This window comes from Lates calcarifer, linkage group LG20 (genome assembly GCF_001640805.2).
Source record: "Lates calcarifer isolate ASB-BC8 linkage group LG20, TLL_Latcal_v3, whole genome shotgun sequence".
NCBI lineage: Eukaryota > Metazoa > Chordata > Actinopteri > Centropomidae > Lates > Lates calcarifer.
In genome coordinates this window covers 19,754,091-19,772,438 of record NC_066852.1, presented here as the reverse complement: position 1 = coordinate 19,772,438, position 18,348 = coordinate 19,754,091, and the positions used below count along the sequence as shown (strand labels likewise).

The 18,348-nt window shown below is 41.3% G+C and overlaps 1 protein-coding gene across 1 annotated transcript; it reads right to left on the bottom strand.

The window, feature by feature from the left end:
• Positions 1-3,949: 3,949 nt before the first annotated feature.
• On the bottom strand, positions 3,950-17,157 carry LOC108893964 (clathrin interactor 1). Its single transcript, XM_018692477.2, has 12 exons — positions 16,924-17,157; positions 13,501-13,605; positions 13,261-13,357; positions 10,219-10,327; positions 9,209-9,385; positions 8,713-8,881; positions 8,081-8,297; positions 7,907-7,988; positions 7,676-7,753; positions 7,052-7,380; positions 6,614-6,797; positions 3,950-6,088 (listed from the first exon to the last, which is right to left on the bottom strand). Exons 1-12 carry the CDS (start codon positions 16,962-16,964, stop codon positions 5,682-5,684), a joined length of 1,995 nt encoding a protein of 664 aa, XP_018547993.1. The 5' UTR covers positions 16,965-17,157; the 3' UTR covers positions 3,950-5,681.
• Positions 17,158-18,348: the final 1,191 nt, after the last annotated feature.

Below are 18,348 nucleotides of genomic sequence, written 5' to 3'. Positions count from 1 at the left end.
CCTTCGTCTTCTGACAACGATGATGAACAGAAACTGGAGCAGGAGGAACATGACAGGTGGATGGAGAAGCAAGAGTGTGCCGGGAGAAACGAGGAGACAGAAAGACAGGAAAAGAACGGACAAAAGAGAAAGGAGAACAAAGACCAAGAGGACCAAAAGGTGGAGAGGACAAGAGAGGTGTGGAGGTGGAAGGACACAGAAAGAGAAAAGAAGCTGGAGAGGGAAAGACAGAAGAGAGAGAGGAAAGAAATGGAGAGGCGAGAGAAGGAGGAAAAGAGAAGAAGGAACTGGGAGAGGAAGGAGAGAGCCAGACAGGAGTGGGAAGAGATAGAAAAAGAGAGAAGGGCGACGAAAGAGGAAGCAAGACAGGAGAAGAGCGAATGGAAAAAACAAAAAAGGCAGGAGAAAGAACTACAGAAGAGGGACAAAAAGGAGAGAGAAAGAGAAAAGAAGGAAGAAAAAGAGAGGCAGAACAGAGAGAAAAGGGAGCGGGAAGGAGCAGAGGTCCGCACGGAGAGAAGAAGTCTGTTTTCAAGACTTCATAGTTGGTGGAACAATATCAGAGGGAACAGAGTGGAAAATATAGTCACTGCTCAACAGGATGAGAGGAAAACACAGAGGCTGCTGAATATAAGAGGAACACTCAGGGAGAGCACCTGGGTAGAGGAGAGACAAACACTGGCAGAGGGAGAAAAGATGCATTCACAATGGCAAGAGATGAAGTTTGACATAGAGGTAGGACCAAACCCGTCTGCTCCTAGTAAATCTATTTGCAGCAAGCTACAAAACATCTTAAAGTCACGCAATCGCATAAAAATAGAGTAAGTGAAGAGGTTAGTAAAAGGGGATCATTTGGAGAGAGATCGATGGGGAAAAATTTCATGTGTCAAATTGGAAGTCAAGAAAATGTAAATATTAGGGAAAAAAAATAGCAACCACCCAGAAATATCTTTGCAACCACTTAATAGCATTTTAATTTTACATAATTGGACCTTGCTGTACCTAAACTAACAAAACATAACTTAAGCTAAACTGTCCCTAAAGAGGGTTTCAGCAGGTGTCTCATGCCTCTTGGCAGAGTATAGATACTGATCCTGGAACAGTACAGCATGTGAATAGCCCTTAATGTCTTAAAGGACTTTAAATACCTTGATGCTTAATCTCGAGTGGGTAAGGAGCATTTTTGTACAAGGACAATGGTAACATGTAAATATACTACTTAGCCTAAAACATAACTACCAAACCTTGAAATATTTGTTTTGAAAAAGTAGCAGATTCAGTCTGAAGGATAAGAAATGTGAAATGTCTGACATGCAGACACCCCTCAATCTTTAGCATCTATTAACACAACTGAAACTTATTATAACAGCTTGTAGTTATTACAGGTACTACCACTGCTCCTGCTGCTGATATATCTGCAAATATAAAGTTAGTTCTCTAAACCCAACATTAACGTGAGCACTCGGCTTCCTAACAGGCTAGAGACAACATAAACTAGTTCTACACTATGTCTGGTAAGAAATATCTTCTCTCAGTGTCTCAAGTAATAACTCAACTTGTTGCCACAAGTTTTAAAACGTGGTGTCAAAAAATGCACTAGTTTAAAAGTTGCTCTCGAATGAAGTGTTAAAATTTTGCTGCTGTTAAGGACATTTTTTAGGGTCTTTCAGGTGGTCACCAAAGCTTCAATGGTGGTTGCTACATACAAACTAAGAAGGGTAAATTTGTTGGATTAATGTTAAATTGTTTTTGCTGCTCTCTCTCTAAATATTGTAAATGTAGTCAAGTAAAGCACAGACTACATTCTTGTCTCAAAAATGTGATATTGTGACTGAACAATTTAATTCTAAAACTTAAAATTTGGACCAATTACCAATTTATGTGCTCATGCTGACAGAGCACGAGTCTCTTGCTGTTTGCCTGGGTTTGCTATGGTGGTTTATAAGGTTGCTGCTTGTCAAATGTGAGTTGCAAGGCACTCGTGACACGTTGCCTACGCACCACTTCAGTGACCTATGTGGGAAAGTCCTCCGCTGAGCCCTGCAGCATTTCCTCCTCTACCACCACCACGTGGGTCGTTAAAATTTTCCTTCCACTTCCACAGCCCTGCCTTGTGCTCCTCAGCCCTCTTCAGTTTTTCAGACCCTGTTCACTCTGCAAACTCAAGACTTCCTCCAATGTTGGCATCCACCACCAGCTTTTTTGAAATGGCCCAGTACAGCTTAGTGTCCTCATTCTCCTTCATCTCAAAACAAAACCTGTGTCCACTGCACCTAGAAATTTTAACCCATCAAACCCTGATTTTCCCTCCTTCTCGTCACCACGTTAAAGCCTCCCATACAAAGAACCTGTTTACATCCTCATCTCTCCTTCTCTGTAACAATTAGCCTGGCATATGCCCTGCCTCTGATCTCTGACATTTTACCTAAACCAGTCTGTGTGTACTCACAACCAAAGTCAGTGGTTCTCCTCCTCTACTGACATCTGGCTGCTTGCCCTCTACTCCCATGTCTGTCTCCTCTGCTGACAACAGCCTGGAAAAAGCTGTGCCGTATATATCTAAGGTTTCAAATGGACTGCATTCTCCTCAAGTGCCTCTCCTTCCAAAAAGCCGCAGTCATGCTGAAACCATGGCAACAATCTGCTCCAGCTGAACTCAAACTGACCATTTCTGAAACAGAGAAATATTTTAAAATTGCCCTGAGTCTCTCCTGCATCTCACCATTGATTTTTGGTAGATCAGGGGAATGTTCTGCTGATTGTTAGATGATTTTGTGTCCAGAGAACATGTTGCTTTCCAGTCCACTGCTGCGACACCCAACACACTGAATCACCAACTTCCTCAACAAACATAATTCTGTCTTGACAATATTCAGAGTTTGGATCAGTAAGTCTTACCCACTACTGACATCCAGCTATAGAAAATCCTGCCTCGTATTCCTCAGACTTTTATCAGACTCTTTTATTAAATCCACTAACACCACCGGTTTTGCTTCTGTAACTGCAGAAGCTGCTGTCCTTCTCTCTACCTAACAAACATTAGGTCTGACAAACCTGGACCATGGCTTTCTTCACTTTAAAAATGACTGATTTAACCTCCTTTGAAATGACTGAACTTCCTGGATACCTCATTCAGCCTATTATTTCACCACCTCGTCAGGATACCAGTCTGGCTCATTTCTCTGAAGTTTTAAGCATCAGCTTGTGTTTAACAGGTCAATTTATTCATGTATCAAACACAAGCACAACCCTGACTCATATGGTACCTTAAATCTACTCAGGGACCAAATGTCTTTAGCTGCGCTGGCTTTATATACATTTTGCTGAATTGATTTGACAATATTACTGTAGTTGAAGAAAAATGCAAATGTTCTTTAAGTGAGCCAGCTTTGTTTAAAAAGTTTGGAAAAGTATGCATTCCAGATCAGGTCTGCATGTGACACCACAGTGATCGGATCAGATTGGCATGACCTTTGACCTCCACCGGGATCAAAAAGCCACAACAACAGCTCTGTTTCCTGAGATCAACCGCCCCCCCCAGAGGATCTGCAACTGATCCCTGTTTGCTTTGTGACAATGTTGATTAAAAAAAAAAAAGATGATTGTTTCTTTGAATTGATTCATATTTATGAATGTATTCATGTTAATGTTGCTAATTTATGCACAGAGACAAATGAAAAGAAAAATCTGAATAAATTGTTATTGAGTCTGATTCTGTGCAGGACGCTGAGTGGTTTGATGAGTTTGAAAATCATGTGAATCATACTGCACACTATAGCTTCCACACTATATGATATGAAAAACCTGCCTGAAGTTGCTAAATCCCTGAATAAATACAGAGGACATGGCCTCAGTGTTCTCAGTGGTAGCTGTTCAGGATCAAATGTAATGCAAACATCACTAAGACTGTGAAGACTAACTACACTTAGAAAAAGGAGGGAGCTGAATCTTTAATGTTATAATTTAATGTTGAATGAAGTACAGAAAATAGAGAGTACAATCAAATGAAATGAGCTGTACCGAAAAAAAAAACATGATTCCTGTCAACTAAATAATGTTATTAGTAGCTCTCCCATATGAACAGAACCTTACAATTAAACTAATAAAATATTAAGCTAATAGCTATGGAATCATCCTTCTGAGAGTAACAAAATAAAGATTTGGTCATTTGGAGTGCAGTGCCTCAGAAAATGACAAGAGGCTCTGCTTAGCTGTGTTTGCACATCAAACAAGAGAAAACTAAACCCATACACAAAGTCACACACACTCATTTACTCATGTCTCACACATACACTTCACTCGAGATCCCAAAACCCTTTGGATTGGTCTCAGCTAGCCATAGAAATCATTTATTAAAACTAGGTGAATGAAAAAAAAAAAAAAAAAAAAAATCAAATTCGCTCACTTTATCTTATCCATGTCACATGTAGGGGTAGTTATTCTTCTAGTACACGGTATGTGAGGCCCAGATATGCAAAAAGTGAGCTGCAAAGTGAAAAATGTTTGCTGGCAAAAATACTTTGTAATTAAAGGTTCACTGTTGGGGTGTCCGTGAAATTCTATTGTGTGTCTTGTGGATGATGACTCTCTTTTTTTTCCCACAGCAAGCTGAAAAATACTCATTAGACTGCTGCACCTCTATCCTTTAACAGTGTCTGTATGCCAGAGCAGAATACTACATCTGTGTGGGTCAGAAAGTGAGTGTGTCTGAGGGGACATGATGGCAGGGGGGCATAAAGAAAAAAATATCACTTGATAGTAGTTTGAATAAAATACTGACTGACTCTGACACCAGGCGCTAATATGACAGATGCATCCAAAATAGGAAGTGGTATCACTTTTAACGGTAACCTGTTATAATTATATAAAGAGCTCAAAAGTATGTTAGGGACCTTTAATCTGAGCAGTTCAAAGCTTCTCTCGTGGTGTCTTGTAAACATCAAGAAAACTCTAGGTGTCTTACTGTTCATCCATCTAGTGTGAACTGCTAGGGGAGGGGAGAAGAAGAGGACACTTCAAACACCCATCCTGCCCTCTGCTGGAGGACCAGAACACATGGATTCTGTATACTCCAGATACTCTGTTATGCTGTTTGTGCAAGGATGAGAGAAAGAAACAGAGTCTCCCCCTGGCAATAATGTAATGGCTTGAATTTCATGAACTGACTGAATTTGGCTGAAATTATATAAAACATGTTATCTCAGGCTACAATGCAAAATTAAGGCAGCAATGCCATTTTCATCTGAGTCAACCCTACTGATTGTATTCTCCGTGCAGTTACGGAGAAAAATGTTTTGTAGTGATGTTTTGTTGTGAAGGGGGAAAACACTGCAGGTCATTTATAAAATGGGTAAATACGAAGATCCTCTCCCCACAGGAAAGTAATGACTACAAGCTGTGGGTTGAAAACTTCCCTGCTCTTCAGGTGTCCCTCTGTGTGACATAAATTCACACGTCAAGTTATCAGCAGCAGGGTGGCACCAGCGGGCGCGCTCCCCTGCCTCCAAGATTATATCATCACACTGGGATGGTGAACAATCACTGGTACCACCTCGCCAAAAAGAGCAGAAGCAGACAGAGAAACATGCAAGGTTGTCTTCAAGTACAGCAGTCCTTCTGTGGCTTACACTCTCATGTTGTCAGACATGCACACTCACACTCACACATACATTTTCGCTCCTTCATTTCCCAAAATTGCCAAAGTTAGCAAAGGCATCTTGTTTGGGTGGGACCACAGCTGGGGTGACAGAATGTGCTAGGCCCATCCCGACTCCTGGTGCTCCCATGCCAGCCATACCACCCATCATCACCGGAGTGGTCATGCCCATATTCATGCTCATGTTCATTCCCATCATGCCTTGGTTTACAGGAATTCCCCCCATCCCCATTGTACCCGTGGTCATTGAAGGTGGCATACCCGCTGCCAAGGATGAAGGCATGCCAGTTGCCACTGATGCAGGCATGCCCACCGGCATGGCACTGCCTGCCATCATGGGATTGGCTGGTGGTCTGATGGGTGTCACATGGGGCGGGGAGCTGAGGTTCAGTCCACCGAAGTTCTGGGCCAACAGGTTGACGGGAGGCACTCCTACACAGACACATGAGGAGGGAGGAGTTAATTCGCTCTGCTTTACCACCTGGATTATGAAAGCTTATAACATGTCACAGTCATACAAGCCAACGTATGAAAGATATCAGTGAGAACAAGGAGAGGTAATATGGCCTAGAATTGTTTAACACATCCATGAATGAACTAACATCTATATTAAAATATTATAAGTACATCCCAGCTGTATAAAACTAAATAGAATTCTTAAAGATATCATTAATTAATTATTAAACATGATCTGGACCTGGACAAGCAGCGAAAGATGGGTAAATGGAATGATCTTTTCTTTCAATTATGAATTTTGCATGAGGTCAGATGTCTGGAGGAACAGTACTTGGGTTTTTTGCTAAAAATCACACACAACAACATCTTATAACTATTGCTGCTGCCTGAAATTCAAGACTTTTAAATACTTCTGATGTCCCTTTTAAAAGGACTTTTCGAGACCTGCAGATACCTGGAAACACCTGCACAGAGAAAATGAGTTTCACTGAAACATGATACCTTGTTGCTGGATGATATTGTTGAGTGTGGGTGGTGTCTTAGTGGGGTTCAGGCCTGCTGATAGGAAGTCCAGGCTGATGTTGACGGAAGGGTCAGACCATGTTGACCCTAAGGATCCCTGACCTCCGACCCCAGCCTTCTGCTGTTGTCCTATGGGCTGCTGAGACGTCATGCCTCCCAAGCTCTGAAATAAATAGTTTGTTATTGGCTTTCTCTTTTGGTTTGTCCTGTTCAATGTCCATCTATTACAGGCCATATCCATTAATTTTACAAACTTTAAAATCCTGCCCAGAGAGTTGATTTATATTACCAAGAGCTATTATTCTATATTAATTAGAATGAGTAATATGACATTAAATGCTTATGGTTTACTCTTTCAGTGGAATCATTGCCTACTCCATTTTGAGATTCTCTTCCCGTGACGAGTACCATACCTACCTGTTGAGAGCGAGAAAGGGGCATGGTGGGCATGGCAACAGATGCTCCTGGCGTCGCCCCTCCCAGAGAGAAAGTCATGCTCTGAGATGCACTCAGCGTTGTATGTGGATTGTTTAGCTGATGGTTAACTCCGCCCATCAGCATCAGGTCAAACAGCTCAGCAGAAGGTGGGACAGAGGCGGGATTAGAGGCTGGGGCTGTGGGTGACTGGACGCTGCCAAACAGGTCAGTGACGGGCTGGGAGGGAGCAGAGCTGGACGCAGCCGGTGGATTGGCCGAGAAGGCATTCCAGTCTCCAAATTCTCCGTTTCCATTGGATGATGCAGCAGCTTGCCATAAGAGAGTTTATGTAAATCATTCAGTAACCATGGTAACATATTTAGTTCAGTAGGTGAGTATGGGGTTTTCCCCTGCTTGTATGTATCCTACTCCATGTGCTTTGGCAGTTGAGTAAGTATGTGACATAGCGACCCCACAGAAATAGCATCTGGAATATTGCTGTGTAAGACTTTTAGATACTATCTCTACCTGCTTGTCATTATTTGGAATATACTTTAAATTCAGTGAGCTCTATTTTTTCCCTTCATCTGGACTAAATGTAATCTACAGAGGGAGGAAGTTTACCTGTGGAGGTTGGGAGGCTGGCAGAGGCTGCAGGAGAGGAAAAATCAGCAAAACCAGCGATGAGGTCTGAACTGCCACCTGGATGGACGGACACATACATGTATTCATACAAAAAGCATACTCTCAATGCCAACAAAGAATGACAACTCACACCACAGACTCAGATTTTTAAACCCACCCCCATGGCCTTCATTCTACCTAATTTTTTTAAGTGTAGCAGCTTATTGTTACCTGTTGTGGCGCTCTGACTGGATGAAGGGTCGATCACTAACAGGTCAGCTAAACCGCTACTGGATGACTGCCTGACTGATGACTGAAGAGAGAAGTAGACAGACACAGCATTTAAACATGTGCTATTGAAAATGTGTCTCACATTTGGAGAACTGTGAGCGTCTGTGTGAGTACCTTCTCCTCTGGGCTCTTGTCTCCAGTGTAGTGAGCTGCAGCACCCAGGTCCAGAGTCTTGCTGCTCGTCGCTCTGCTGCGTTTCCGCGTGGTGGTGGTGGTGGTTTCCGTTGCTTGTGTGATCTGGATGCTCTTCGTTGTGACAGTTTCCTCCTCGTCTTTAAACTCCAGGGTGTCCTGCCGTCCGTTTCTCGATGCTCGGTCCTCCTCGTTGTCACTATGGCAACCAGAAGAAGGATGTATGAGAGACAGCACTCAGGAGACTCTCCTATTTACCATTTTGATGCTTTGCAATTATTGTATGTCTGTATGCAGTGATCTCTGTACATCATTGTTTGCTTATGTAATGGATAATCCAAGATGCACGGATAATCCAAGATTTTACACACAACAGGGAAGCTAAGAAATGACTGCAACGAGTGGGTGGCTCTTTACATTTTATTTTTATTTTTTGCAGATTCTGGTTTTTAAAAGGGCAGCTACCACAAAAGAAGCCAGTTTGCTATTGCAATAACACCACCGGCATGCAAAATCAAGGAAACATGTAGTAACTGTGGTATACATCCTCAGACCATTTCAAAACAAGCACTTGTTCAGATGTTATGTGTGTGCACATCTGTGTGTGTGTATACCTGATTCTGTCGGGTGAGTCGTCTCGTTCCTTCTTCCTGAACTTGTTGATTGTGTCGTCAATGGTGCTGCCTATCTTGTCACTTATCTCTCCAAGCTTCTCACTGAAGGGGAAAGCTCCTCTGCTCTTATCCCAGTCCTCATCCCACTTATTCCGATCCAACTCATTAGCTGTGAGGAAGAAGACAGAAAAGGACAGAGAGGAAGAGATGTTGTAAACTCTGGTGCAGCGCTTATGCAGTTTCACAGGCAACCACCAGAGGACATAACCACCACCTTATACTAGTGGTTTAAACCTCCTAAATTTGTGTAACTTCTGACCATGTAAATGGGCAGATGAGAATTAAATAAATTGGGAAAATATCACATTGTGTAATACTTTCTGTACTGATCCAGTAATGTAAAGTGTGAGGGGTGGCTGCTAATTCCTGGGGGTTTGGACAAGGCAAGTTATATTGTCACTTTAATCTACTGTTGACTTGAGCTGTTATTACTCACAGTTCTTGAAGCTGCCCCCTCCTCCTCCCATACTGTCAGATGAGACTCCAATATATTTATCTTTGTTCTTCTTGGCTTTCTTCCTCTCCTCTCTCAGTCTGTCATCGTCCTGGATGAACTCCACCATCTCTTTCACTTTCTGACGCACATTGATGCCCTGATCCTTACCGTTCTCATCTGTAAACAGACACAAGCGCACAAATCAACACAAACACAACCCCTGACATTTCCTCCAGAACCACTGTCAGGCTAACATTTCCACTTGGACACAAGAAAAATCTAAATCAAATGGACAGATTGGCATTAAATTTTACTGAACACACCGTACTTATGCTTTGAAACGAATTAACCTTTTCTATTTTGGATGTTTAAGGCCAGATTTACTGAACAATAAGTGCTGTGTGCTTTGTCACCACTCAAATGTCCAAAACAACTGGAGATGATGCAGGTATGGATGTTAATACTGAGGCAAATGCAGCCAAACGTGCACCTAAATGCCTTAAAATAAGAAACATATGTACAATAGTTGCAGCCTGTAGGGAGTTTATTGATGGTCATGTTGAAATTCAAGTCAAGTAAAAACTACCTGTTTGCGCTTTGTTTGTGTTATATTATATTGGGGTCATTAATAAAAGCCTATTGCTATTTTTTCTCTCTCTAATAATCTGTTTTCAACTTAATACAAACCTGTATTTCATTCATGTTTATGTTCCCCATTACAACCTTACTAGTGGCTCCTGTAAATCCCATTTACAGTAAAACATAATCATCCTCTGTTACCATGTCTCCTCAGATGACATTCAGAATCAGAATCAGAAATTGTTGATACAGACTATCCCCACAAAACATGCAAAAAAAAAAAAAAACCTCAGCAAATCTGGCCCTCAGAAATGTTCACACTAACTTCTAATCTGCGCAGAGAAGATCTCAAATTCACTTGAAGGTCAAGGAGAATAAGAAGAAAAATTTAAACTGATAAAGAGGTAGTTAATTTTCATTTAGAAACTCACCAATGAAGTGGTAATTTTCTAGAGATCGCAGGTCGTAGATGTGTTCTCTGGCACTGGTGACGACTCTTTCAGACCCGTTCCTGATCAGATAGGCCAGCAGTAGTAAAGCCTGGGAGAAGGAGACATAGATAAAGAGAGATAGCAAGAGACGGGGTGAACACATATTGAAACAGTTAAAGGAATGCTGAGAGGACGTAGTCAGTGTTGCTGAGTGAGAAAAATGCTGGGAAATGTCCCTTAGAGGAACACTGAAGCATAAGCCTGTGTGATTGAGTAGATGGGTGCAGACCCAGAAGTTGTACTGATTACATTCATGATTATGTGGGTAGGACACAAGAAATAAGTGGAAAGTGGAAAACACTAAAGCTAATTTTATTTGTTGTAGTGTACCGTCCTCCTGGCCCATACTCTGATTTCTTATCCGAATTTTCAGAGTTCCTGTTGAGTTTGGTACTTAAAACAGATAAAGTCATTATAGTGGGTTACTTCAATATTCATGTGGATGTCAATAATGACAGCCTTAGCACTGCATTTTCCTCATTACTAGACTGTATTGGCCTCGCTCAGTGTGTAAATAAACCCACCCACTGTCTCAGCCACACTCTTGATCTTGTCTTAGCCTATGGTATTAATATTGAACATGTAATAGTCTTCTCACAGAATCCAACCACTTTTTAATCACTTTTGAATTCATTTTGCTGGATTATGTACAATCAGCAAAAACATTCTGACTAGAAATATTTCCAATAATACAGTAGCTACATTCAAGGAAATGATTCCCACTAACTTAAGTCCAGTGCCTCATCTTAATTTAGCAGAAGCTACGTCCTCCCAGGTTAATCACCTTGCTGACAGTGTTGCTCTGTGGTTCAATTCTCAAACCCGTTCACTGAAACAAATAGCACGTAGGCTTGAAAGAGTGTGGCGTTTCAGTAAACTGGAAGAATCCCACTTAGCCTGGCAAGATAGTCTCAAAAGATATAAAAAGGCCCTTTGTAATGCAAGAGGTGCTTATTACTCGTCATTAATAGAGGATAATAAGAACAAGCCCAGGTTTCTTTTCAGCACTGTAGCCAGGCTGACAGAGAGTCACACCTCTGTAGATCCACACACCCCTATAACCCTCAGCAGCAATGATTTTATGAACTTTTTTAATTTTAAAATTTCTACCATTAGGGATAAAATTAATCACATCCTGTCCTCAACCAGCACTGACTTATGTCAAAACACAGGATCCATAGAGTTAGCTGCACAACCTAAACTCCTTTTCTCCCATCGACCTCCCCCAGCTCACATCAATTATTTCAACATCTAAACTTTCAACATGTCTCTTAGACCCCATCCCAACTAGGCTGCTTAAGGAAGCTCTGTCCTTAATTTGCACTTCTGTATTAGATATGTTAAATCTGTCCTTGGTAACACGTTATGTCCCACAGTTGTACAAAGTAGCCGTAATCAAACCTCCATCCAGACATATTAGCCAATTACAGACCAATTTCTAACCTCCCCTTTCTTTCCAAAATCCTGGAGAAAGCAGTTACAAAACAGTTGTGCGACTTTCTACAGGATAATAGTTTATTTTAGGAATTTCAGTCAGGATTTAGGTTGTATCATAGCACAGAGACAGCACTTGTAAAAGTTACAAACGATCTCCTAACTGCATCAGACCGCGAACTTGTTTCTGCACTAAGCTCTACTTGTTAGAGCTTAGTGCTGCTTTTGATACAACTGACCATCACATCCTTTTACAGAGATATATATATGTATATATATATTTATATTGGCATTTGTATATGCTTCCCTTGGCCAATATTATCAGGAAACACTCCATAAATTCCCATAGTTATGCAGATGATACACAGCTCTATCTGCCAATGAAGCCTAATGAAACCAATCAGCTAGCCAAACTCCAGGCTTGTCTTAGGGACATTAAAACTTGGATGACAAGCCTTTTTTTTTACTACTGAACTCAGATAAAACTGAAGTCATTATAATGACGCACTGAGCTTCTCTCTCTCTCTCTCTCCATCAATATGTATTCATATTCCATAAATACGTTACTAACTCAATATCTTATCTTTCCCATAGTCATGTGCTCTTCTGTACCTCTCTCCTCTTCTGTCTCTTTCTGCAGGTATTTCTGTCTCTGGAGCTGTAGAGTCTGATCAGTGATGACGTCTCCTGCTGCTCCTACAACTCCACTCAACACCTGCTGCTATAATTAGAAATTACTTATACTGCTATTAGTTTTATTGCTACGTTAGCAGTTCATACTTTAATTATCACTACTATCATTACTACTGCTGTATTATTGGCTTCACCTTACATTTTATATGGAACCCGTGTTATACTATGTTCTTCTCTATCCCCCCTTTCTTAACCCGAGGCAGATGGCCACCCACCTTGAGTCTGGTTCTACCCAAGGTTTCTGCCTCCTAAAAGGAAGTTTTTTCTTTGCCACTGTCACCTAGTGCTTGCTCATGGTGGGATTTGTTGGGTCTCTCTCTGTAAATACTATATTTTAAAGAGTATGGTCTAGACCTGCTCTTTATGAAAAGTGTCTTGAGATGACTTTTGTTGTGATTTAGCGCTATATAAATAAAACTGAATTGAATTGAATTGAATCTTTGCACTGTACAAATACAGGATTCAGACATATCTCTGTGTATAAATTGAATAATTAAGGAAGGAATGAAGGAAATGTTCCAGAGAACCAAACTGATACACTGCTCCTCCTGAAATCACTGCACCACACATGCAAGCAGAGCGAAACAGAAATTAGAAGACAGAAATTAAAATAATTATATATTGTCGTATTTAAAACAGAAAGAAAAACAGGGAACCAATGAGTCAGAAGAGCCTTGATCGAGTCAGTTGTGTAAACACTAAAGCCCCTGTGGGTGTTGGACCACAGGCACGCTGAGACTCAGCTTTAATAAATCCTGACAACACAATACAGAAATGAGCTGTAGCGGCACAACACTGCACAATATACTACCTGGGCAACAAGCAACCAAACTGCCAACTAGAGTGAAACCGCACCTTGTAGACTCGTCTCCAGTTCTTTTTGTTGTCCTTCAGCATCCTGGTCCACAGCATGTTCATCACCTCTGGGAACTGCTCATACATAAAGGTAGATCTACACACACAATAATAAACACATAATAAAAATGCTGGAGTAAACCAAAGCAGGATCAGAACTCACGTTTCTCCTTAATTAAAGTTTGATAAAATGCACGCATTTATAGAGTTAACGTGTGTTAATGTGTGTGTTGTACATACTTGGCTATTTCTCCCATCAGTTGTCCAGAAGGTCCCCAGGGGTCGTCATTGGTGGCCTCTCTCACCTTGGACTCGATCTCTGAGTAGTTCATAACCACATTGGTGCTGTTGACACAAACATACATTTTTTAACATATATGATACCCTGCAGCTTTCACTTCTTGTCATTCTGTCCACATGTTTTGAACAGACTACTTATTACTGTTTATTGGGAAATGTCTGCGCTGATTCTCTTCACACTCTTCAAGTCAAACAGACATTTTTTCACATATATAGATATATACATGTGTGTATACACATACATACACAAGCATTCTGTGTAATAAAATATTCAGCTGGAGGATGAGTTTTAGCATGAACATAAGGTGAGTTCTGTGTTTGTGGTGTTTGTGTGTGTGTAAAAGAGCGAGTGAGACACCAGCCAAACCTCCCCATAAGCAATGTCTGCTTCCTGCTTTCTTTTGTGGGCTCACCTGCTGCTGTGTTTGTTTTTCCTTTCCTGTGTGTGCGTATGTGTGTGTGTTGCATCTCTTGATGACTTGCACCACAACTTGAAACACACCTCTCCCAAGACTCTATCTTATCTACTGCTCCTCCAGCAGTAATCATTCCTCCCCTTCCTTCTTTAACTGGCCCTTTTCCCCTAAATTTTTCTATCTCCTGCTCTGCTTCATTTTCTATCTCCTGCTCTGCTCTTCTCCCAAACTTCAATCCTCTGATTACTACTTTATTCCTAAGTAGCTTCTTTCTTTTCCTGCCTTTTCTCTCCGTCTCTTTTCTCACCCTTCTCGTTAAAGGAAAATAAGAGATGCCTTTTACTCTGTTATTGTCAGTAGATAAGACAGACAGAGAGCGAGGGCTCCGTAATAGCGTGACTCTTAATCTGAAGGAAAGGCAAGGCTGCCATTGCCAGCTCTGTTGAGGCAGATCAATAATAGAGTGTATTCAACATGACCAGCCAGGCACAACCAATGGCTGATGGAAGCTGGTGTCTGTTACTCCATCTAAAGCTCTGTTGCTAGCTCTTCATACCCCCTCCTCTTATCTTGCTTCGTTCTTTCTTTGGTATCTTCTCTCAAGTTTTCCTCTTCTCTATCATCTTATCACATTTGAGATATAATTGATTCTTTACAAGGTGGAGCCAACCAGGGGATATAGCATCTCAAACTGTGAGCAGACAGTCAAAAATGGGAAATGACACAGATTTTTACATGAGCATTTTTACTGAGACTTTTGTTCTAATGATACTTTTGTTCATAGGACTGATCAAAATACAACCCCAGTAATACAAGCATAGTTAAATGAATACCTCTCTGTAAGGAATTTCTGGCTCACTTGCTGTATTGGACTGCATTAGATAATACCAGTGCATCTAATAAAGTAACCACTGATGATTAGAAACATGAATATTCTGCCGAAATTTGTGTAAAATGGAACATTTACACCAACTTACAAACTCTACAAACAAGATCTAAGTAACTTAACATGCTGTATTAAAACTAAACCTACAGAAACAACGACCACAGAAAAAAAAAAACAGATTCTTCTGAAATTGATAGTCTTTTTAGAGAGTGTATTTCATGTGTTACTCAACTGAATAAACTCCCCTCTGGTGTGAGGATAAAAACATGAAACAAGGGGAGGATCAAATACAGGCCAATAACACTGAATCACACATCAGAAAAACTAAATAACACAATACAAACTACTTATTAAAAGCTTAGGTACTATTTTGAGGGAGGAATAAAGATTCAGATTTTTAATGTTATTACAGATTTAAGTTTGCGGCATTGGCAGTGAAAATTAAAATTAGTTATCAGGTCATTTCTACACATACACATACTGCACGTCCCTTAACTTTAGATGAGGACTGTGGACTGTCTGAGACTAGCCTGAACTGACATCTCACTCAGTACTATCATTAGATCTCTTATTCAACTCTCTCATGCTTTTAATGTAACTGTGTTATTGTTACTCTATGAAACACATGATGCTAGTTTCCATTGCAAAGCTACTTAAAAACATATTTTATTGCAGCTATGACAAACCTAGTCCTTGAGATATTGATGCCATCCTAATCACAAGTTTTTTACTTGGTTATAAAAATAAGGGGGCTTGTTCCATGAGGCAGATTTATCACATCCTAACTCTACTGAATATTTTCTATGAGATGATTTGGGTTTTACTCAGCAAAGTTATCCGTCTAACTCAATCTGCCTCTTGGATCAGGCAGGATGGGAGGCTGTTGTTCTTCCTCCTGAAATGACTGCACAATCAGTTGTTTAGTTTATTAGTTACACCTAGCTAAAAGTAATGCAGCCTTGTACAACAGATCAATAATAAGCAGCAGTAAAACCGTTAAAGATTATAATGTTCTGTTTTGTTGACATTGTTTTACAGAGGTGTTCATTTAACTTTATGATAATTTTAGGAGATATAGTTTCCATTACTATTGGTCTGTACTGCGTTATACAGGAAGGTGTTTCTGTTATTTAGCCTACCCTCACTGTTTATAACTTGGGTGGACAAAGTAATAGTAACACCTGTTAGTATAACGCAATAATATTCAATAGCATTAGAGACTACATCCTCCAAAATTACCATAAAGTTGAAACTGAACATTACAGCCTTCATGATGGCAGGTTTTATTGCAGAGCTGTTATATTGGACTTGTATAAACTACTTACAACAATAGCTATCACAAAGACACACATAGCAAAGACAAACTACTATCATTGTAGTGGGCTGCAACACCAGCATTAGCTACAACAGTATGATATGTTTAGTGGCTAACAAGCTTTGTTGTCTATCCGTGTCCGAGACCATGGGGGCATGGGCCTTGTTAGACCAGTGTAGCTACACTGTGAGACATGGTTGGTGGCTAATTGGCAGGAAACGTGCAATTATCTTTTACGCATATATGCAACCATTCGCTTCACTTTGTGGTCAGGATATTATTTTAGGTGAAAACATAGTGGAGGTAGCGGGCATCGCCGGGGTGGGACAGGGCGTGATCCTGCAGCGGCACTAATAGGAACTGTACACAGATAACACCGCCGACCTGGGCTTAGCAATGCTAACGGAATTAGCTAACTGGGTAGCTTTTATTCTGGACTAGAAATAAATGAATTTGCAGCTCGCAATATGGAGTTATCCCTGTCCCATGCGAACTAGTGTACGAAAAGGCACAAAAGGAGATGCTACTACAAAACACACATTCCTGTTTATCCTACAAGGTTGAAGATTGGCAGCTAGCCAGCTACTCAAAGCTAACAGCTGAGGGCTAGGGCCGTGACGTCACGGCCCGTATCCTCTCGGCTCAGCGGTAAAAGCTGCTGATGCTGCTCGGTTAAAGCCAGCCGGTTAGCTTAGCAGCCACCGAGCCAGTGCAAATAAAAGCTCCACCTGCTCCGCGGTACTCACGCTTTGTCCACCAGCTCTCTGACTTTCCACATATTCAGCATCTCCGCACGGAACTGCGGGCTCGCCGCCTCGATACTGCGTCGCCCCCGTGTCTCTGTGCCCCACAAGACAGAGGTGGTATCCAGTTACCGACTACAATCCCCCCCTTGCTCCTCGATGAGCTCCGACAGTTCAGCGGCCGCTGCGGTTAACGGACCGGCCCCAGTTGCTACGGAAACGTAGGTCTCTGCCTACGTCACTGAGACGTCGATACGTGCCCTTGCTTTCGGTACTGAATCATATGCTTTTACTGGTATATGGGTGAAGCTCAAAGCAAAATGACGCAGGAATAACGACGCAAAGAAGATAATACCGTTAAAGTCTGTCTTGTTATCTGTAGCTAAAAGCTCCGGGAGCTAGCAATGCCTTGCTCAACGCCACTTCAGCACGGTGGATGCAGAATGACCACAAGATATAAATCAACCACAAACAGATGCAAAACAACGCAGACACAAAACAATCACACAGAGAATCAGAATGACTACAGATTCAGAAACGATTATTAAGAGACAAAAGGACCACAGAGATGCAATTTTATCACAAAACTACACATGCAAAAAGATGCAAATGACCACAAAGAGATGCAAAAATAGTAGGACAATATAGTTTATATAATTCAGATATTACAGCCAAATTCCTGTGTCATTTAGCTTTGAGCTCTGAAACAGTAATGCTTTGGGAAATGTTTATGTCTCTGCATTGCCACCTCCAAAATAAATGTCTGCATTATTACCACAGGAGTCTGACTCTGACATAACTGTGTATTGTAGCACTCTCGACCTCTTGAGTTTCCAAGCAAACATCTTAACGGCCTACATTATTTGATCTGACACTTAACCACTGCGTCATCAAGCCTTTGGGTGTTTCCATTCAGTTTGTACAATAAAAATGTATTTCCTCTTGTTGAGATTCAAACCTGCAACCTCTGAGTTCCCAACAGAGAGTCCTATCACCCTGCGCTATTAGACCTGACACTTAATGATTATTTCTTTGAGCCTTTGGGTGTTTAGATTCACTCTATAACTTCATTGCCTCTTGTAAGTTTTGAACCTGCAACCTCCAAGTTCCCAACCAAGCATCTTAACAGGCTGCACCACTTGATCCCCATGTTTTCAACATCACTATAGCTCATATATAATGTCTATCATTTGTAGCCCCAATGGCCTAATGGATAAATCACTGGCCTCCTAAGCCAGGTATTGTGGGTTGGAGTCCCATCAGAGGTAGTTTCCAGCAGAGTGGCGCAGCGGAAGCGTGCTGGGCCCATAACCCAGAGGTCGATGGATCAAAACCATCCTCTGCTATGGGAGTTATTTTAATGTTTTTTTTCACCACTGATGGCTGAAATTTGGCATGTTCAGGCTGCACTTGTCCAAGTGACTGAAA